The sequence below is a fragment of the Coloeus monedula genome, assembly GCF_965178545.1.
Source record: "Coloeus monedula genome assembly, chromosome: 11".
Classification (NCBI taxonomy): Eukaryota; Metazoa; Chordata; class Aves; order Passeriformes; family Corvidae; genus Coloeus; species Coloeus monedula.
Window position 1 is genome coordinate 19,499,338 of NC_138791.1, and position 22,225 is coordinate 19,521,562.

At 45.0% G+C, this 22,225-nt stretch overlaps 1 protein-coding gene across 2 annotated transcripts in view; it reads left to right on the plus strand.

The window, feature by feature from the left end:
- The first annotated feature begins 3,077 nt into the window (after nt 1–3,077).
- LOC309576904 (contactin-4) overlaps nt 3,078–22,225 on the plus strand; it is a 127,643-nt gene continuing 108,495 nt past the window's right edge. For both annotated transcript variants that reach the window (XM_082288496.1, XM_082288497.1), the window contains exon 1: nt 3,078–3,159. In XM_082288496.1, coding sequence (XP_082144622.1) covers nt 3,105–3,159 — 55 coding nt within the window. In that variant the 5' untranslated portion in view covers nt 3,078–3,104. The remainder of the gene's footprint in view (nt 3,160–22,225) is intronic.

A 22,225-nucleotide genomic window follows, 5' to 3' on the forward strand; every position in this document is an offset into this window, starting at 1 on the left:
CCATGCCCACGAACTTGGAAAAAACCACCACAAATATTTCTACTCCACACATCTTTTTCCCCGCTCCTACCTGCCTGCAGTCAGAGCTCTTAGAGTCAAGTTTCTTTGCCAGAATCCAATTAGGAGCAAAGGTGCCTTTCAAAAGAATTTGCAATGGCTGCACTGCCAGGAGTAAAGTTAAGAAGACATCTGCACACGTGTGGTGGCACTGGGGTTTCTAATGGGCTGCACTTCCAGACTGAAGCTCAGCGATCTCATTTTCATCTCGAAAAAATAACTTGTGGAGCGCCGAAACTACCTCTGCTTCCTTCTGGAAATAAAATATTAAACTTTGTGAGTTTTCAGGTCTCTTACATTCTCCTTCAGCAGCAGCACAAACTCCCCTGGGATTTTATAGTTAGGAAACATTTAGGAATGGGAAGGATCTTTCCAATTATCCATCTTTTGCTCCTGCACAAATGTTTCCTTTCCTGAAGTTGTGGCCATAAAAAGTCAATGTGTTTGAAGAGTTCTCGCAGAGCTCTGAACAAAGGCCCTGCTGCTGTGAACGGCAGGGATGTTTACAGGGAAACATTTTGAGAATTGGACTCATTCACATGTGAAATAGGGAACTATCACGAGAAATGGAATTGCAGCCAGAGCTTGAGAACCACCATAATTTAACCTTAGGAAAATATTTTTAGTGGTAATCATCTAATTTACTTTTCACTGCTTTTTATGCCAAGACAGGCATCATTTCTCTTTGGGGAAACTTTCTGTCATGTGTCACCCTGTGCCAGACATCAGAGCTGGAAACTTTGCTTTGCTGGTTCTCTGGAGCAACTGCTGAATACCAGGGAAAACTTTAAGCTTTTTCATTGGACTTAATATATATTTATTGCCCAGAGAAGCTGGGGCTGCCCCTGGATCCCTGGCAGTGCCCAAGGCCAGGCTGGACATTGGAGCTTGGAGCAGCCTGGGACAGTGGAAGGTGTCCCTGCCCATGGCAGGGGTGGCACTGGATGGGCTTTAAGGTCCCTCCCTACCCAACCCATTCTACAATTCTGTATTTTTAGCATAACTTATTTTTGGCTGAAGTTGAGATCCAGTAATTGTGTCAAAACTTGATGGGAGGAAAGAAAGAGCCTGCTACTTTTAATATCTTTATCAGCTAGAAACTAATTTACATTAGTAACTTTGAAATGCTTCATATTAGTGTTAAAATGCTGAGAGAAGATTTATTTCCTGAGTAGAAAAGAAAAAAAAAAAATCAGTTTGAAAACCCTCACAATAGCCAGAATTTTCCCCAAACAGATGGTGAGTCAGGGCAGCTGTGGCAAGAGCTGAAGTTGCAGTGAGGAGGGGTAATAAATTCAAGACTATCCAGGAATTTTCTTGAGTCTCTGAAAAACCAAGGAATGGATTTTGGTGAGCCCTTTGCACTCTGGCAGTCTGTGGGTGCTTCCCATGGGCTCCTGGCAGGAGGTTAAGTGGAGAAGTGCTTATCAACCTCTTGTGGTTTTGATTGGGCATCAAAGGCTGTGAGTGATTGCTCATTGCAGAGAGAGAGAAGAAGAATTGTAAAGCATCTCAGTGCAGGGTCATGGAGAGAAGCTTTGTAAGTGACACAAGGGCTTTATTGATGGGCACAGTTCGTGGGAAAACGAGAACAGGGAAGAATTTCAGCAGCTGCTGAAATCCAAGATTTATCTCAAATTTCACTTAAATTGGTGTAAAACCAAGAGTGGCTTTCTCTGGTAGAAATTGCTTGTGTAAGTGCTGTTCAACAGAATTTGGTACTTGAAGGAAATGTAGTATTTTCCACAGGTCAAGACTAGTTAGGGTAAAAAAATACATTTCTGGAGTTCGGTCTAAACAGAGTGTAACTGCTTCACTATGTCAATCAATATAGAGGTCTGTGACATTTTCCTTCCAAAATTAATAATTAATACTCTAATCATTGCCTTAAACAGTTATTAGTAGTCATTGATTGGTCATTCCTGCTCCCCCCAGCCAGCCTCATCAGTCTGTGTGAGAACAGATGAATATAGGCAATTAATCTCTCCCTGCTTCAAAGCTGCATCTTCAGATCAGAGGGCAAAGATTCTCACCCTTCCCAGTGCATTGAACTCAACTGCATTGAGTTTATTGGAAGGATCTTCCCAGTTTTAACTCACCAAAGCAGGCAGAGACCTCTGGTGATGCCCCTTCACTTGTTATTACTCATGCAGTTTGTCTTGTAAGCACGAAGGCCCCTGAACTTCCAGTCTTCACAGAGATGAATAAATTATAAGAATGTGCGCCTGGCTTGATTTATTTATTTTTCATATTTAAATGCCTGCTCTGGAGTGCTTCCTTTGATAAACGAAGGCATTTTTTCCCCCTTGGGTTCCTGGGAGGGCAATGGTGGAAGTTTGCAGTGATCAGCTGAGAAAGTCTCAAATTGCTCACAAATTCTAACAATTTACTATTGTAACAGGGGGCGAGGGAAAGATCAATTTTTACCTGGAGATGTTTTAAGGTTGCTTTTTAAAAAGGATTTTAGAGCAGTGAGCATGGAGGTGGAATGGGAAAAACATCCCCCTCCTTGAGCAGTGTGGGAACCCTTCCTCCAAAGTGTTGCCAAGGTGTCCTTCATGTGCTGGATGATGTTTGCAGAGAAGAGTTACAGTAATTCTCACAGAGTTAGAGAATGACTCTGATTTTCCTCTTCGTGGTAATCTACAGCATTCACTAATTACACCAGCTCACTCCAGAGAGGCAGGCAGTCAATCTCGTGAGGGCAAAATTAAGAGACAGCAGAAATTTCACAGCAGCCAAGCGAAGATGCAGCTACAGGTTACAATTCTTAATCCTCATCTGGCACCCAGACACCTGAAATGGTCACAAATCACTGCTGAGAATGATTTCAAAGTCCATATTTACAAAAGATTCTTTGTTGCTCTTCAGATACAACTTTCCTGCAAAGGAAGAACAAGCTGTCAGCAAATAGAAGGAACAACAATCCTCAATCTCCTTGCAATGTGTCTTTTGTTTTCCAGATTAAAGGTTGCCTGAGGTTTCCAAGGAGCCCCGTTGTGCTCTGTGATTCGTGGGCTCATCTCCTCCGCGCCGGGACGCTGAAGATGAGGTTGCTATGGGAGCTGCTGGTGCTGCACTCAGTCATGGTGTGCCTGGCAGGTGAGGTGTCCCCTTTGAATTTGGGATTTAAGAACACCCCTGCATTTCCCACTCGTGCCAGAGCGTGCCGTGGTTTGTGTGCCAGGGGTGAAATGCCCAAACAAATCCCTGTTGCCTGGCCATTGTTACCGAATGGATCCAGGTGATGCTCTGAGCAAGCTCCTTCTCCTGTTGGTCAGTGTCTTCCAGCCCAAGCACAACTTTCCAAAGGTCTGCTCTGCCCCTTTCCACTGCCAAGCTGCTGTTGATGGAAGCTGTTTTCCCACATTCCGTGTGAAGCGTTTCCCTGCTCAATTAAACCTGCATGGAGGGGAGCTTTAAATCCCATTAAAGTGGTGGTGTGTTACGGCTGGGCCCTCGCCCCATTTGACAAATAATTAACATATTCCAGCAATACAAGCATCTCCTGCAAGTGCCCGTGTTTAACCTTTTCAGCCCTGAAAGTTGCAGTGTTCAGAGCATGCCCAGAGAAATGAGATTTCTGAGGGATGTGATTTTTTTTCCTGGAGCTGAAACAGTTCTTGAGGAATTTGCAGAGGGTCAGCAAAGCCTGTTCCAAAGCCCTGCTGGCCTTGCCGTGGATGGGGAATGGGTTGTAGGTTCACCTGTCCTGGACCACACCCCAGGACTGTCCTGAGTCTCTCTTTGCCATATCCTTGATGAATTCCTCCTCAGGCTGCCATCATTGTTCTCTCACCTGTGTATTGTTCTGAGGGAGGGTGTTAGGGTTTAATTAACGTTTGTGTCACCCTGGTGTTCATCTGGATTGCTCTAATGTCCCTGCTGCTCGCTCAGACAGTTTTACTGCTTTATTTATTAACTTTTGCTTTCTCCCCTTTTATTTGTGTTCACTGTCAGGTTCCTTTTCCAGCATTTTAGATAATAACAAAGTACTTAGAGCAGTGTTTACTTTTTTCTGCTTAGCTCTACTGAACATAAAGCGACTTTTATTCCGGTACTTAGGGGTACCTATTTTTGAAATTTGGTTCCAAGTCTTTCTAAATGTGCTTTGACAGTTTCTGAGCTGGCAGAAAATTGGATGCAGAGAGATTCTGCAATGCAGAGCCCCCATGTGTTTCGGGAATTGCAACCCCAGGGAAGTTGGGCTCTGGGAATACATCAAGGATGAGCCTTTATCTCAAGCAAATAAATAAAAAAGAGTGGGAAAACAAAAGCATGGAAAATATTTTTGCTGTGATTTCTCTACTTGAAATATCTGTTGCAAACTGCTTCAGGTCAGCAAAATAAGGTTTCAGGGGGATGTGTTTGGGGGGGTTGCCCTTATCAAAAGATCTGTGTTTAATAAAAATACATCTCTCCAGCAGTGGCTTTCCCCACATTACTCTGCAGCAGCAGTTTTCCTCCTCTTAGGAGTGCACTGAATTTCCTCAGGCCTCAGATTCTCTGTCCTGCTGAGGGAGGTTTAACAGATGTGTGGGGAGAGGAGGGCCAGAAGTTTAGTGGGAGTTTTAGAAGAGGTGCTGAGTGAGGAAATGGTTTCCTTTTGCTGCAGGACATGCTCTAGTTTGACTTCTTTAGGCAGGTTTTAAAGTTGGGATTTTCTGTGGCTGTCTGCAGCGTTGTCTGAGCTGGCTGGAGGCATGGGAGTGGTTTTGCTGTGGGAACTCTGGTGTTGCCATGAGCAGGGCTCCCTCATTTGGGCTGTTTTTAAGGGATGCGCTTGGATGGTTTCCCGGAGCTGTGGGAGTGTTTTGTGTTGTGCTCTGGTGTTGTGAACACATGCACAGGTGGCTGTTAAATATTCTGAAGTTAAGGGGGAAACTTGTGTTTCCATGTTGATCAAATCATTTTCTACCCTTGTGAAAAAATATTAGCAACTGAATTATAAAAAGGGAAAAAAAATAAAATTAGTATGCAGAAAGTTGTCTACCAACCCTCCACAGTGCCTTGTGGACCCTTAAATGACTGGGAAAGTTAAGAATTGAGCTACCTGTGAAAATAAGCTTAAACCTGAAAATTGAATACTTGGTGTGCAGGTTTGGCCAAATTTAGAAATATATCCTCTGAGAGAAGGCACAACCGCCCCTCCCCCCACCAGGTTCGGGAAAAAATAAATTTTCCTCGAAGGAAAGTGAAGCAGATAAAACTATTTATTTAACAAACACACGGGAAAGGAAAATAATGCTAAATGATAAAATCTTTTGCTGTGGAGGAAAAACCTGGAAAAGTGTCAGAGTCCTCCCTTTGGTCTCCTCGGAGCTGGGACTTGGCCCAGGGCCAGGCCCTCTGTGCCCGATGGAAAATCCTCCCGATGTGCTCTGATATTGAAGCAGTCCAGTAGAAAAGGGAGAAAATCTGAAATTCCAGGGAAAGAAGAAAAGTTCAACTCTCAGTCTCTCTCTGGAGAAAAAGAAGCTGAAACTGGCCAAAAGCTGACTGGAAAGCAGCAAGAAGCCAGGTGCTTCCTCGCTCCCCCTGCCCCAGCTGGGAAAAAAAGTCACTATCTGTGTGTGACCTTGAACAAGCTGCAAACTGCTTTGAGAAAGTTTTGCTCTGTTTTTCCTTCCCCCTCTCAGGCTCAGTTTAAAGGCATAAAAAGGCACAAAAATTAATTTCTGGGCACAGGGCAGCGATATGGGATACACAATACCCCAAGACACTTGGGTTTGGCTCTTCTAATCAGAGTCAGACACGGCCCAGGTGTCAGCCTGGTCTCTGGTCTCTGCTGCAGAGAGCAGCAGGGCTGGTGAGGGATGAGCTTTTGGGGTGTAGCCCCAAAAAACCCCCACGGAGTTCAGTGGTGCCACCATCCCCAAGCAACAGGATCCCCAGTGCTTCTCTGGGGCTCCAGCCACTCCCACCATCTCCTTGGGGTTTTTTTGGTGTGTGTGCTTCCTAACATCCATCTATTCCCTGGAAACTGCATCAAAACTTCCCGACTCATCTCATGCAAGCCATGAAACAGCTGCCAGCCCATGGCCTTTCAGAGCCACCACCTCCTTCCAGCCCACCACTCAAGCTGGGACCACATTTTTCAGACTGTTTTTCACTGGTTGTTTTGGGGTTGCACTGCTAAAAACCCACTGATGCTTTTTGGACTCGATAGTTGGTGTACGTCAGTTCAGGGTTTCTGATTGCGTTTCCAGGTGTCAAATTAATTAACAGGTAGCTGCAAATTAATTCTTTGGTGCCAAACAGCCCTGGTTTGTGCAGGCTCTCAGATTCCTCAAATAGCAGCTGTGGTGCTGATGATTTTTAAGTGTTGGAGAGTGGGATGAGAGGCAGAACAGGCCGTGAAAAGTAGCACAAAGCTCTTCAAGTCGTGACCTTGTTAGAAAAGGCTCTCCCTCGGGCAGCCCCACATATCCCAAAAAATCATCTGTGTCCAGCCGGGGAAGAGAGATGGAAACAAAAAGCATTGCAAGGTATGAGCCAAAGCATTGAGGGAGATGTGCCATCGTGTGCCTGTAACGCGCTGGACGAGTCAGAAAGGAAATTTTCTGCGTTTCCGTGACTTCTGTGCCATCCTTTGCCTCATTACCCTCCTGGAGCAGTGAGTTCCTCTGCTGAAGTCGTATTTGCATGTTAATGAGCTGCAGCGGCACAGACACATTAACGTCTGAGTGTGCACATGCATATTTTACAGCGGCATTTAACCATTCACCTTCTGACAGAGCTGCGAGTTAAACCCGGCTTAGCCCCACCCCGCCTCTCACTCCCCTCCCTCCACCCCGCTGCAATGGGGAGGAAATCAAAACTTGTCTGTTGAGATGGGAACCATTTAATAATTGAAATAAAGTAAAACATAACGATAGCAAATAATAATATAAAGTGAAAAAACGAGCGATGCACAATGAAATTGCTCATCACACACTGACCTCACAGCAGATCCCATCCCTGAATCCTGATCAGCCCCTTCCAGCTGCAAGCACCACATAAACCCAGGAGCTTCAAACATCAGTGTGTCCTGGAGCTCTTGGGGTTTGGGTTTTGGGTTTTGGGGGTTTGGTTTGGGGTGGGGTTTTTTGTTTGGTTTTTTTTTTGTTTGTTTGGTTTTTTTTGTTTTGGTTTTGGGGTTTTTTGGTTGGGTTTTTCTTTTTTTTTGGTTGCTTGGTTTTTGTGGTTTTTGGGCTTGTTTGGTTTAGTTTTTTTGAGGTTCAGTTTTTGGTTGGGGTGGTGGGAGGGTTTTTTTTTGTAGTGTTTTTTGTTGGTGGTGGTTTTGTTTTGTTTTGTTGTGTTTTGGTTTTGGTTTGTTTTGGGGTTTTATTTCGTGGTGGTTTGGGGTTTTTTCCCCAAACCTTTTTTAACAGGAACATATTCTTAGCAATGCCTGTGCAGGCATTTTTTCTCCTTCTATCCTGTGCTGATCCAGCACAGCAATACCCCAGCAGTGGTTCAGACCAGAATATTTAGAGCATGGCCGTGCAACTCATGGGAGGGAAAAAATGCAATATAGAGTCAAGTGTTTTCCATCGTGAGGCAAAGCCCCCCATAATTTATATCAATACATTCCCGTGACATCGGGCACCCAGCTCTGCTAAAAATTAAACCTCAGCATTCACAGAGAGATGAGGATTTGAATTTGTGCTGCTCTCCAAGCAGCTGTGGGTTATGTACCAGAGAAATCCAGCTAATTTCATGTCTGAATATAAATTATTAAAGCTGGGAGCCCTATTGTACATATTAAATGATGATCTCCTCTAAACGAGGCCACAGTTCAATTTGTTCAGCGTTTCTTTTTCTGGTGCTGTGTAGCTCCCTCCGTACTTTGATGTGAGCGGGAAGCTGGGAAATGATTAATCTGGTGCGGCCCCATAATTAATTAATTTATATTTTGGTCAGTTCTGCAGCACTTCGCATTCTGGAGCCAGCTGCCTAATTAATGTTTGCACAGCAGAGGAGGCAGGAATGACTCCTGTTGCTCCTCAAACACCACCCAGCCCTGGGCACCACTGCAGAAGGGTTTGCAGATGAGATCTGCCTTGCCCTTAATACTTTGGGTGGGTTTTTTCTGATTATTTAGGAGGTTTTTTTAAGTTCATTTCTAGTTCTTGTATTTGAAAATCCCTCAGGAAGAGGTGTGGCCCCTCAGCAGCATCACCTTGCAGGCAGGTGTTGGGTGAGCAGGTCCTGGATCCGGCTCTCCTCATTGGGATAAGAATGATTAAATCTAGACAAAAATTCCTTTAAACCGAAGCCAGAAGAGTTTTAGCTGCCAGAGTGGGGTTCTACAGCATCACTCAGCTGTACACAGGTGTAGAGGAGAGCTAAGGAAATATAATTTATGCTTATTTAGGGATTATGTGGCAAGTTTTTCTGTGATTGCAGAGGATTTGAGACAGCCTCACAAGAAGTCTGTACCCATTTCCTATCCTGATCTGTCAGCAGCAAAGCCCTTGCTGGATGTGACCTGATTGATTGAGGCCATAATTTCCCAAATTATGAAATTAGAGGCCATATCGATGCCATCTTCTCATTTTTATATACAGATGATTAGGTATATTGCGTTTTTCTCTGTTGGACTCTCAGGTCCATCTGGGCAAGTTTAATTGCCTTTCTCAAAAGTTAAAAAGGTGAGATGGTGCTTTTAAATAAAACAGGGCCTAGACAGACATTTTTCTAAGCAGATGTTCCAACTCTCTGGCTGTGTATTGATCCCCTGTGTGTTTTATACAATGCCTCTTTTCAATTTAGCTCCTCTGCATTTGAATTAGTGTGTAGGTATTGAAATTAAATCTCATTTAGGGACTTCCAGAAATACCTACTTTTCCACGCATCTATCAAATTAGGGAGGATATGGACCCAAACTGCTTATTTATTGCCAGTAAAAATGGATTTTATGGCAAAATTTGAGGTGATTAGTCGAGTGTTTTACAGGTAAAACGCTGCATGATTCTTAGAAAAATCTAAATATTATTGGAAAGGGGCTTAATTTTGTAATGCTTGTGTGGTCATGGAGGAGAACAAGATGTGAGAGATGTGGTGCAGTGGGAAATCTGCAGAGTTGGGCTTGGAGCTTGTGTTTGGTGCTGGGCAAAGCCTGGCTTAGTTAGTCGAAAACCTGCCTCAGTGGGGATTTCCTCCTTGCCTGGGTACAAAATCCCTGCTCCTTTTCTCCACGCTTTGGTGGGGATTTGCATCATTTAGAACATCAGGGGAATCATCAGCTCCCACTGAGCCTTTTGGGGTTAAATCCCTGGGTTTTGCTGCTGCCCTTGGAGCGTGAAGTGGCTGGAAATGCTGTTGGCAGGGGTCATTTTCACTTGGTGAAAGGTCCCTCAGCTAAGCAGCAGTGAAGGGGGAGCATCTGAAGGGAACAAAAGTCAGTCCAAGGTGGATGATGAGGGGCTGTAAATGTGGGCACTCGCAGAATTGCTGACAGCTCCATGTGGACTTGGGCTGGTTGATGTCATCCATAGTGAGGTTTCTCCCCACCCCTTCGTGCTTTTGTAGGGTTTCTCCCAGAAATTCCTGTCCCCTCCTTCAGCCAGGCCTGGTTGTCACAAAGGCTCCAATTTTTACAGGGTTGGGGCCATTAAGCAGAACGGATGTTGATGAATTTTTGCAAATCGTGCTCAGAGTCAGTCTGTGGCTTCCAAGAAGTTCTTTTAATGAACAGAGCACAGAACGGTGCAGTTCAGCTGGGCATTGTTTAACGCTGCTTTATTGAAGCATTTGTCAAGTACTGTGACAGGCTGTGCTCTGAAATTAAGAATATGCTCCTGACAGGCTGCACTGACTCATTATTGCAAGTTTTAGGAAAGATTTCCTGTGTGTTACAATGAAAAAGGCGAAACTTGCCTGTTGTTCCTTCAGTGCTTCAGTCTGGTTTTCCTCATGTGTTTGGATTTTCTATTTTGCAGTAAAATATACATATTCACCTTCATAAATCAAGCAAAGACACCACTGTTAAATAGTCTATATCATATTAATTATGCTGTGAAGCAAGGCAAGCATTACAAGCATTTATAATCGACTACTGGAGAAGTTGATAATCAATGAGACAGGCAACTAATTAGCCAGCCAGCAGTCAGCATCTCCAGATGAAGCTCGTGACTTTAAACTTCATTAAACTTTCCAGGTGTCAGGGAAAGTATGAAAAATACAGCTATCTTAATAGGTTGATGTGTCTTAATTCCAATTTTCTGAGTTTAAATGTCTAAAGATTGCATCTGTTTTAAGGGGTATTGTCATTTATAAACTTTCCATAGCTGTCTTGCACAGCTGAAAGGAAAATAAGCACTTTGTGTGTCAAGGCTTTGAGTTTGTCCAGTGCATGTTGGGAACAACATGAACTTAGATGTGTCTGAAATTCCTCTTATCCCAAATTTAATTTGTACCTTCTGAGTCTTCGTGTCTGCAAAATAGATCCCTGACAGAGTTCTGAATATGATCACTGGTTTTGTTTGTGAAACAGGGATCGTGCAATGGATGATCAGTGAGACTTGGAAAAAGAAACAATTTGTGCCCTTCCAACTCTGTGTCAGCAGATGCCATGAGGTGCTCCCTGAGAGCTCAGGCTTTACTCCCAAAGCATTCCCATTCCTTCCATTTTTATCCATTCCACGGGAAATGGCATTTTCTCTGGCCTCACACTGGGTGGGCTTTGCTAGGAGACATCTGAGGGGGGACTGGAAAGAAGGCAGGGTGGTGGCTGGGCTTTCTGGGGTGTGAAACAGGGCGTGACGCAGGGACACAGAGATGAAAAGGGGCTGGAAGCAGCTGGATGCACAGGTGGGCTGAAGAGGAGAATTACTCACTTCCTCAGTGATGGAAATGTTGGTTCCAAATTCTCTGTTTCAAGTAACTTAAATCATCTTTTATAACATCCCTGAAAAGCAGGATTAAATGTGACAAAAATCACAGCATTGGTGGTTTTTTGAGCTTTACAGCTGAAGTCCAGGTTGTGGTGATTTGGCAATAACTGGAACTGTTGTTTTCTTTTCTCTCTGTCATGATTTTGGGATCCCTTAGAATGCCTAACTCAGATCTGTTGCCCATACTGTGCATCCAGGTCTCCAACCTGCTTTTGATTGGTTTGTGACCAAACTCAGAAAAAGTCAATACAGGCAACTCTGAAACTGTAAATATTATTGGAAGGGATGATGCTTACTGCCAATTCAGGTTTAAAAAGCAGGAAGAAAGGCTTAAAGAGAGACAAGCTTTGGCATTGTGCTTTTCTTCCTGAGGGAAGAAGCATCTTTGGGAAGAGGCAGAGATGTGGGAGCAGAGCTCAGGCAGAGCAGTGTCACATCTGCCAGCATGCAAATGATGAGTAACACCACAGGGCTGAAAGAATAATGGAAAGAGACTCCCAAAAAATCCCTTACTGACCTCAAAATGGGGAGAGTTGGAGTGGGGAGGGCCGTGAGGGACAGCAGGAGGGGTAACCAGCTGGGTGAGAGGGATCTGGAAGATGCTTTTGCCACTGGGTGTTTGCCCATGTTTGGCTTCTTCAGCCCCTGTGGGTTGGGAATATTGAAGCACTTCAGGAGAGAAAACAAGTTTGAAAGGCAGAGCAGCTCCTAATCAGACTGTTACGGAGATAGGGATTCCTCAGCTGGGATAAAAACGCTCTCCATGGCAATCTCGCGATGCCTCTCTGAGCTGGGAAGCCCAGCTGTGATTCTCAAGTCAAGTGGCCAAGAACTGTCAGCAGGAACGGCTGCAGCTCATTTTATAAAATGGGAAAACTGTGCTGATTCTCTGGTTTTTTCATATGTCCCAGTGAGTAGAGGCATTGGGTGGAGTGGGCTCCTCGGGATGTGCTGCATTCCCCACTCCCTTTCCAGAGAGGCAGGACAGGCTCTGGGTCCTTATTAACCTCACAAAAGCGAGCTCCTCGTTTCAAAATACGGTCATGAATTTCCAGCATGTGGAATGTACATCTGGCAGGCATTGCCTTTTCTTCCTCACCAGATCTAAATAACATGGTGTGTACTCCAAAGCCTGTGTCCTCTTTTCCCTCCATGAAAAGCGGAGCTTCCCTGAGTGTTTTCCCACTTGTTATAAAATAACACTCTACAAACAACTCATTGGTGAATAATCTGCATAGAATTTCACAGTATTTATTCATACTGACTTTGCTTTACTAAGTGTAACATTTACCTTTATTGACCTCTACTGCATTCCTGAGCAAACTTGAATACTCTCTTTTCTTTTTTTTGGAATTTGTTGGTATATTAGGATGGAACATGGAAGTTATTCCCTAATGAAAGGTGAGGGAGAGATGCCATCAGTCAGTGGGAGGAGGGAGAACCCAATGCTTTCCCATGGAAATTACGTGAGTTCTGGAAGGGAGCCAGGCATTCATTTTGTTAAAATGGGGTTTGATAATTGAAACTAATTTAACATCGACCCCATTAAGTTGCATTTTATTGCTCATTTAATATGCCTGTCTCACAAGCTCCCAGGACTGGGAAGTGGCTTTGGAATGTGAGTTTTTAATTGATCAAAGCTGCAGCAGCACAGGTAAGTGCTGAGCTTGCCCTGTGGGATCAGCACGGTGTGGGCAGCAGCTCCTGTGCCTGTGGGGACAGAGGTGTCCCTAAGCAGAGCTCTGTGTGGGGTCAGCACTGGGCTGAGGGGTTGAGCTGGGCACTTTGGCAGGTTTGCTGTGGGGAGATGCCTTGCCTGGAAAGCAGCTCTGGGATGGTCCCTCATCGCCCCTGTGGGTGTCAGGGCCTTTCCCTGCAGGGTCCTGTGTCCCCTGGGCTGCTTGGGAAAGGTCTGTCACACCTGACAAATAATCCCTGTCCTCCACCAGTGCAGCTCAAAATCCCAGAATGGTTTGGGTTGGAAAGGACCTTAAAAATCATCCAGTGCCACCCCTGCCATGGGCAGGGACACCTCCCACTAGCAAACTGAAATATAATCTAGGAGTCAAAAATGTATGCATTTATGCAAGTTCCCTCCCATTACTGGAAAAGAACAAGCTTTGTTTTTAAATTCAGTCCTCTTAAGTAGGAATTAGATCGGATATATGTGAGAAGAGGATGTGTTTCCACTCAAGCAGTCCCTGGCTACTGCACTTGTCAGGATCAGAGAACCCCACAGCGGTTCAGGTTGGGAGGGACCTTAAAGCTCATCTCATTCCCACCTCCTGTCATGGGGACACCTCCCACTATCCCAGGCTGCTCCAAGCCCCAATGTCCAGCCTGGCCTTGGGCACTGCCAGGGATCCAGGGGCAGCCCCAGCTGCTCTGGGCACCCTGTTTTAGAGCACAGTTATTGACTTCTGTCAAAAATGCCCCTTTAAATCAGCTGAAGATCCATGAGTTTTTAATTACATGGGATTCCCACCTTCTCCTGTCCTGCGTCTGCTTTCCTCTGTCTCACTGTTGTCCCACAAAATCTCGCTGTTTCCCCACTCCTAAACCTTTTCTGCGGCTCATGACTCATTAAATAATCCCGTAATTGGTTCCCAGCCTCTGGGTGCTAATTGCAGCGAGGCGCTGGGTGATGGTTGCACACACACACACACACAGAGTTGCATTTATCAGAAATCACGGAGCAAAAGAAGGCGCAAGGCCGAGGAAGCGCAGCCGCGTGCGAGCAGCCGTGATGGATGTTTGTTTACAAACATGTTCTCCCGGGGCTGCTGCTGTGGCAATGATGAATTACTGGAGCTCTCCCCTCGGGAAGTGGCAGCGGCAGAGGAGCTGTAAGAGTGTGCCTGGCTTGCATCAGGGCCCTGGGGAGGGAGCAGCGCTCCTGGGAATGCTGCAATCCCGAGCAGGGAAGGGCAGCGCAGGTAAAAGGTGCAGCTTAAAGCGCTCCGTGGGTGCTGTGCAAACCAGGTGGGAATGTGCAGCCATGCAAAGTTGAATCCGTGGCTGAAAAGCATTAGGAAAATCCAACAGGAGCTGGAATTCAGTGATCCTGGTGGTTCTGTCCCATCCAGGATTGATTCTGCACTGATTTAGCTGCTGATTCGTGATCCAGACCATGTTTAAAGCACAGGGGTAATGTCTCCATTTTTAAACATACACACGTGGATATGAAGAGAAAGAGCAGCAAATGTATTCTTTCAAATCCAATTCTCACCCATCATGAGACAGCAGCATTTCAGGTATTGCTCAACGTGGACCCTACAAATTAAAATTTAAAATTCAAACGCTACAGGGTGCAGGAAGGGACCACCCTTAGATTTTATACTGGTGAAGGATTTACAGCTCACTTGTACAATCAAAACGCTTTTGGGGCAGGAGTTGCCACAGAGAATTGAGTGGGTTTCGGTGCTGGATTGCTGAGTCTTCTCACCGTGCAGCTGCCATCCCCTCCGTGGGCAGGGACATGTTCCCCATGAGCAGGCTGCTCAGAGGGTGTTGCAGCACTGCTCGGACACTTTGGGAAGGTCAGGAAGTGCCCAGCACACAGGTGATGGGAATCTGACCTGGGACTTGAGCAAGAGAAATCTCCACCTTAACCTTTGGATACTGGGAGTTATTCCTGGAATAAGGATGTTCCTGGAATAACCATGTCACTGCAGGCAATAATGGTCTGATTGCTGTGTTTCTCCTTATTTTTTTGGAGTAATATTGAATCCAACTTTAAAAATTTTATTCTATTTCAGTTTGTTCCGACACAGAAGCTCAGTGTTGAAGTTCAGGTGTGGCTGTGCTGGTTTGGAAAGTGCTTGCTGGGTGGAAAATGTGCTTATGGCGTGGGTTTTTCTGGGGGGGACGAGTGAAAAGTGCCTGCCAGTGCTTTGCAGGATTGATTTGTGCAAGGTTGTTACGCTGTGAGCTCTTACACCTTGGAGTCAGCACTGCCACTCACACCTCCTGCAAGGTGTTGTGCTCAAATCCATGGCAGAGGCTTCAAACACCTCTTTGTCGTGACTTTCTTTAATGTGGCATCCAATTACTGCTAAAACTTAACCGCCCCTTCTTATTTTTTGGTGGAGGCATTCTCTGGCATTTTACTGCTTTCTTTTCAAAGTATTTAGGGGATGTATGAAAATACAGCAGTTAGCGAGGGGTTTGGCATTTAAGAGATGTCATAACAGCTTTGTTTTTCAAAAAAAGCCCATTTTTAAGGTGTGTCAGCTGATAAAATGTGTCAGTCCAAATCAGTGAGAGAAGGGTTGACACAGGGATAAATTCCCAGCTAGAAAAACCCCTTCCCGTGCACTGAGCCACTGGTTTGCACACCTTAGAGCTGCCCTGGAAGAGGAAAAATGCAAAATTTAGACAAAACAGCACAAAATTTTCCACCAGTTGCTCAGTGGTGCTGGAGGACACCAAAACAAACCCTGCTGATGTTCTCTGCAGAATTTGTCCCTTCTAATCCTTTCTTTTTGAGAAAACAGGAGTTTAAAAACTCTTTAAGTTGTTCCTGAAGACTCCAGATCTCATGTAAATTCATGAGTTACTGTGCAGCTGCCCACAGAGCATTTAAAGTAAAAAGAAAAATGTATCAGTTTGACTGTACAAATGTATTGGCAGCCAGTCTGGGCTTAAAGGAAAAACAGCTTTGCTAAACCATATAAATGTGTCAGCAGTGGCTCTGCAGACATGTAATTCTCATCTTGAGCTATCCTCCATTATTAATGCAATCTACAATAGACAATAAAGGCTGCAGACAAATTCCATGCACAGAGTTTAGACAAAAAACCCTCCTCTGTGTTCACCAAATGTCTGCGTTTCTTTTCAGCAAATATTTCCGTATCTATAGTGCAAGGGCAATGCTCCCTTTCTTTATTAATATAATCTCAAATAGACAGTAGAGGCTGCAAAGCCCCTCCATACACAGAGTTTAAGGGTCAAAAAAGCCACCAGATTTCTGCACCCACTGCACATTTAATTTTTAAACAACTCTTTAATATTTTGTTGGTTTTTTATGGGGGTCAAATTTAGTTTTCTGTAATAACAACACCTCTCTTCCCATAAGGTGACCTCAGTAGTTGTGTGCTGTACTGGTGTAAACATTACATTCCTTTTCTTTGGAACATATTTTTAATGCTTTTTACTCTGGATTGTTTTAGATGCCCAACTGTGAACCAGGGAACCAGATTCAGATGACAAAATTCAATGTACAGTCAGAGAAAATGAGTGATTGGGGTCCTTTATCGGGGGTGGCACATGGACACTAATTATGGTCTCAACTATTCTGTGTCTTCTTCAGTTCCAGTGATCTTGTTTATAATTTTTACTCTCCCTGACAAGTAGCTATTCAAAGAAATAAATTGGCCATCAGTGTAATTTGCTTCTTGGACACAAAAGGCTCCCAAATTAACAGGCTTTTTCCCCCTGGAGAGATCTCCCTCTCCTACTGTGGGGTTCTGCTAATTATTCCTTTGTCCCTTTTTGTTTTCACCCAGCAGCTCTCAGTGCCCACTGCTGGTGTGCCCAGTGCCAGCACAGCAGATCCACTGCCCTTCTGTGCTCAGGCATCAAAATAAGTCTGGACCAGCTTAGAAAAGTCGGGATTTGTGACCAGAATCACCTCATATTCCCAAGATCCGGCCTGTTTTGTCTGTTCCCGAGATAAAAACAGAGGCAGTGTTTCGGGATGTGTGTGTGAAAACTAATAATGGAATCTTGGAAACCAGGGGACAGAGCAGGATGCCCATGGCAAAGGGATCTTGATAAGATCTTCAAAACACCTCGTTTGATTAGTGCTGAAATGAGCACCTTTCAGATGCAGCCTTTCCCCTTTGTTGTGCTACAGGTGGTTTTGAAAACAATTTACAAAGAGCCTTTTTTGTCTTTTTCATGCTGTTAAAGCAAATTGGTATGTAATTAGATTTATATAGTGAATAATCTTATTTGCATATCCAATTAATTCTTCCTGTTTTAATTTGCTAGGGTTGGGTTCACAGTGGTAGTAAAAATATAACACTTAAATTATCAAGCATTCAAATTTCGTTTTGCTATAATTCCTTCAAGGTCTTCCATTAAAATTTGGTCCTGGGCATTGTCTTCCTTTTAAAACCTGTTAAATAACATGGGAAAAGGCCATAAAAAAACCCCAACCCACATGACTTGTGTTGTAAACTCATTAAGTTTTTTCTCTAAGCTGATCAAAGCAAATGCAGTGTGGATTTAGACTTTTTAAGTATCTTTTTATCATGGAATGGTTTGGGTTGGAACAGAACTTAAAGCCCACCCAGTGCCACCCCTGCCATGGCAGGGACACCTCCCACTGTCCCAGGCTGCTCCAAGCCCCAATGTCCAGCCTGGCCTTGGGCACTGCCAGGGATCCAGGGGCAGCCCCAGCTGCTCTGGGAATTCCACCTCAAACCCTCCCCACTCTCCCAGCCGGGAATTCCTTCCCAATCTCCCACCCATCCCTGCCCTCTGGCACTGGGAAGCCATTCCCTGTGTCCTGTCCCTCCAGCCCTTGTCCCCAGTCCCTCTCCAGCTCTCCTGGAGCCCCTTTAGGCCCTGCAAGGGGCTCTGAGCTCTTCCTGGAGCTCTCCAGGTGAGCACCTCCAGTGCTCCCAGCCTGGCTCCAGAGCAGAGGGAGCATCTCAAGCTCTCAGAGCAGCTCCGTGGGTGCTTTTCCTGCAGACATTTGTCACTTCAGCTGTGGTGACTCCTCACATCCGTGCTCAGAAATGCAGGAGACAAGCAAAGAGCTGGAAGGAGGGCCTTGATTTCACACCATGGAGGTGTCCAGCACGGATGGAACAACTCCTCTTTGTTAGGGACTGAAGTGTGGAATTTTAACAGCTGCCAGTCAATGTCTCCAGCTTTATTAGCTGCACACAGGGCTTGTGTTCTGCAGACATAGTCCAAGAGAAGTTTGGGTTTTTCCCTGAGTCAGGAATAAGCTGGCACAGTCCCTGCTTCTGAAGGAAGCCTCAGTCATTGCTTCTGGTCAGAACAGCTTCCACCAGTGGCTCTGCTGCTCCTGCATCTTTCCAGACTTCAGGTTCCACTTCAGAGCTGACTGGGGGGAGCTCCTGGGCCGTGGCAGTACTTAGGAGAGATCACCAGTGCTGAAAAGTCAGCAGGATATATTTATTTAAATGTGCTGGAGCCAGCTTGTTCCCAGCATGTGTGAGACATACAGGTGCCAGCTTCAGTCACAGCTCATTTGGAGCTGGGGAGCAGAGATGTGTTATCCATGGAGTTGGAAACAAAGGGATTGATGAGTCACTGGAAAAGGATGGAGCAGGTACATTGTAACCTGTTGGGGAGGATGAAAGTTTGGTAAGAAAGTTTCACAGATATGTAGGCTTGGCAGAAAGATCTCTGAATGTAGAAATTGAGGATGAGGTAGAAATGAAAGCAAGATTTGATACAGAGTAAAAGATGTTTTGCTGAAACAGTGATCGCTGAGTAACTGAGAAGGCAAAGGTTGGAGATGAGTTGGAAGGAGATTTTTAGGAGTAGGACAAAGGTATGTGACTACAAACAAAGACATGTTTTTCGTCAAGTAAATAAGTCTCAGGAAGAGCATAAGTAAATAGAAAACGTGTCTTTACCAAAAAGAAAGATATGGCAGGCAAACAAGAAATGTTGATGTAGCAAGAAGAAGAAAGGTCTGAGAATTTTCCACTGGAAGCTTAAATTGTAACTTACTCTTGTGATTGGATAATAATGACTATAATATGGTGATGGTAGTAGCTATGATAGGCTATAGGCAAATGTAAAGGTATTGTGAGTGGTGCTTATTGGTTGTTATGTGTTAAGATACTCTGCAAAGAAAAGTATAGAATGCTCTGTAACTTGAACAGAAAGTGGCTTCAGGTATGCCCACAGCTGGAGCTGGCAGCTGTAGGGCTGGCTCTGGATACCCACTCCCTGAAATGCTGTAACTTCGCCTATGCAATAAACAGCTTTCAAGAGAGCCGCCTGAAGTCCAGACATCCTTCGTGAACCTTTCTCCTATAGTAACCTGAATTTAAAGTGAGATTTCAGGGTAGAGAAAGTGCAGGTTTGTACAGGAGCCTGGGCTGGCTCTGGCGGGTGAGAGCTGTTACCTGGGAGCAGGAGTGTCAGACCGGTGTCATTATGGTCTGGTGGATACAGCAGGAGGTGCCCCCGGTGAGAAAAGCACCATCAGGCGTTTGATGGAGTCCTCCCTCCCTGTCCCTGCAGCAGCAAACGCCGCGTGTGACCCACGGGAGCTCCTCAGCACGGTTCAACCTCGGGGTGTTTGAGTTCAGGGGGCATTTGGGGGCACAGATGGGGTGGGATGTGGGGCCTCCACCCAGCAAAGGCTGCAGGGAGTGCCCCAAACCTGAGCCCAGCCAGGGCACAGGGAAAGCACCTCGGTGAAAAATGGACAGGCTGTGGTAGGGTGACATTGTGTCAGTGCGGGTGGGTGCACGGGCTTGGTCTGCCATGTGGGATGAGAAGACTTTGCCTGAACTTAATACAGTTATGCATTTTTATTTATTTATGGGCTTTTTTTCAATCTCAGAGTGTCCCTCATATTTTGAAGATATTTTTGGTGTGTTCCCATGGGATGGAAGGTTCTTCCTAGTGGCTACAGGAGGATGTCTGTCCATCTGTCTAACGCATCAGCTGATGTGCAATAGGCTCCCTATTTTTAATTTTTTCCACTGGCAAACTCCCTGCTCACCTCCAAGTGCCCTTCACCCTTGTCACAATGAGAATGCTGATCTCCCAAAATTAAAGGGGTTTGATCTCAGTTTAATACCCAACTGCTCCATTGCATCTTTGCCAAATGCATCTCTGCTTTATTTGAGAGCAATATTTTGAGCCGCTTGTTCTGCAGAATGTTAATTATTACAAAAACCCCACTGGTTTATTAATTTTTTGTGTATGAAGAAGGCCTTGGGGTTGTGAGCTTTTGTTGCTACTGTTGGGTGGTTAGTGGAAGCAAAATTTGTTTACAAGGGGAGAGAAAAGTGGTTATAAGTGGTTGGCACACAAAGCCTAAAAATCCTTATGGTTTCCTTCTCTCTGGCATCAGTGGATGCACATCCTGCATCCATTGAAATCAGAAAAACCACTGTGTGATTCTAGGGGATGGATTTTACAGGGGTAGCAGAAATGATATCAGGGGAGGGGAGATGGGCTGAAAATTGATGTACTCATGGAGGTCCATGGAGCTGCTTCAACCTGAGCAGAGGACACTGCAGAGTGAGGTTAAGAATTGAAAATGAAAACAGCAACATCTTTAAAAGATTTAATAAACGAGGCAAATGTGTTGCACAATTGTGTTGCAATGATTTGAAATAGATCTGAAGGAAAATTGCTTTGAATCCTAATCAGCAACTAATAGTTATTAGCTAAATCCAGTGCCAGGGAAGAAATAAATAGGTACAAGTGCTTAGCTATTGCTTCCACCTCCAAACACCACATCTGTTGTCCCAGTTTTGGGCTATTTTTACCTAAAAGGTGAAGTCACTGCAGCAGACCCAAGGCAGGCAGCGTGCAGGTCCCGGGGAACACCTGGGTTGTGTTGCTGCCAGCCAGGATGAAATACAAATGAGGTGGCAATTGGTGGCAAAACAATTTCTGTGGATGGGTTTTATCTCAAACAACTGCGCTCTTCTGTTTAGCCAGAACAATAAACTGTGGCAGTGCTGTGCCCCGAGGAGCTCTGCCGTGGCTGGGAGGTGCGAATAGGTGTTCAGGTAATGCATTCCCACTCTTCTTCTCTTGGATTCATCATCTGCCTGCTTTGTAAACTGCTCTCGACCGAGCTCCAAACTGCTTTCAGCTTCCCAGGGCAGGAAAAGACACTGCACACCCCAGCGTGTCAGAAAACTCAGGGAAAATGACCTCCAGCTCTCAGGCACTTATTGCAAACCTATTTTAAATTGAATACACAAGCCAAGATAATACAGGCTGTTTGATAAGAAACATTAGAGAAATCCATAACACGAGGCTTTTTATTACGGGTTTATTACATCAATCTCTCCAGTGGGTAATGGAACTTGTAAATATACTCTTATGTAGGAGTCTCCTTGCGGGCTTTTTATTCATGCTGAAGTAAGCACAGCAAACTTATTTGCTGTCAGGGTACATTGAATTTAAGATTAGTATTTATTTTGGTTCTAAAGAGGTTCTGCTTTTGTGAATTGGAGGTTGGCAGAACAGCTGTAGGAGAGGAGGTGGGAGCTGCAGGGGGGCTTTGGGGGGGAAATGAGTTTTCCAGGCAAACTGCTGGTGCCTGTATGGGACACAGCGAACGTGCCCATTATGGGCCGTGGCTCGTGTGCTCAGAGCTCCTTCAGGAGGGAAAACTTGCTTTGTTTAAGCAGGAGCTTGCTGTGTGTTCATTGACTAAACCCAGCAAGATGAAAAATCGTCCACGGGATTAGGGAAATATTTAAGGGATACATTCCCTGCCTTGCTGTGCCATGCAGACACGGGCACAGAGCGCTCTGCAATGTAAACATTTGTTCTTTCCTGGTAAAATGCTTTTAATTCTTTTCTAGAGGTAAACAAAGTCACACTGCTGCAGCAGGAGCCCAGCAGGCTTTGGCTTACTTGGGAGAAGCCAAGGGGATGTTTGTGCTGAGAAAAGAGTCGAGGAAAAGTTTACATAAAAGTTCAACAAGAAGTTCAAATCATAGCAACACTAACAAAAACCATGAACAGCTTACATGTTCTTAAGTAGAGTGTTGGAGGATGTAGTAGCTAATTGGTAGTTGACTTAATAGAGGGAAAACAGTCCTTAACTAGAGGATGTTAATTGGACAGACAGACCAGAAACCTGCTGAGGTGTCAGCAAAGTCGGCATTAACTCATGATTTTAACAGGTTTTTTTAGGGTTCCCTATCCCTGGAAGTGCCCAAGGCCAGGTTGGACAGGGCTTAGAAAAACCTGGCATAGTGGAAGGTGTCCCTGCCATGGCAGGGGTGGCACTGGATGGGCTTTGAGGTCCATTCCCACCCAAATGCATCCATCATCCCGTAACAAAGCAGGAAGAGTGTACCTTAGAATGAACACAACCAGGTTTGAGGGATGTTTGCATTTCCAACACTGACTAAGATCTTTCTCTGCTACAGGAGACAGATTAGGAGTGAAGAGTGAAGGTTGTGTGTGTTTAATTAAGGTCTGAGGGTAACAAATGTGCTTGAGCTATGAAACCACATCTTTGTCAAACCCACCTGAAAGAAACCATCCTTTACCTGGCTGGGCACTTCCTTCTGTGCTACTGCAGCTCCTAAAAT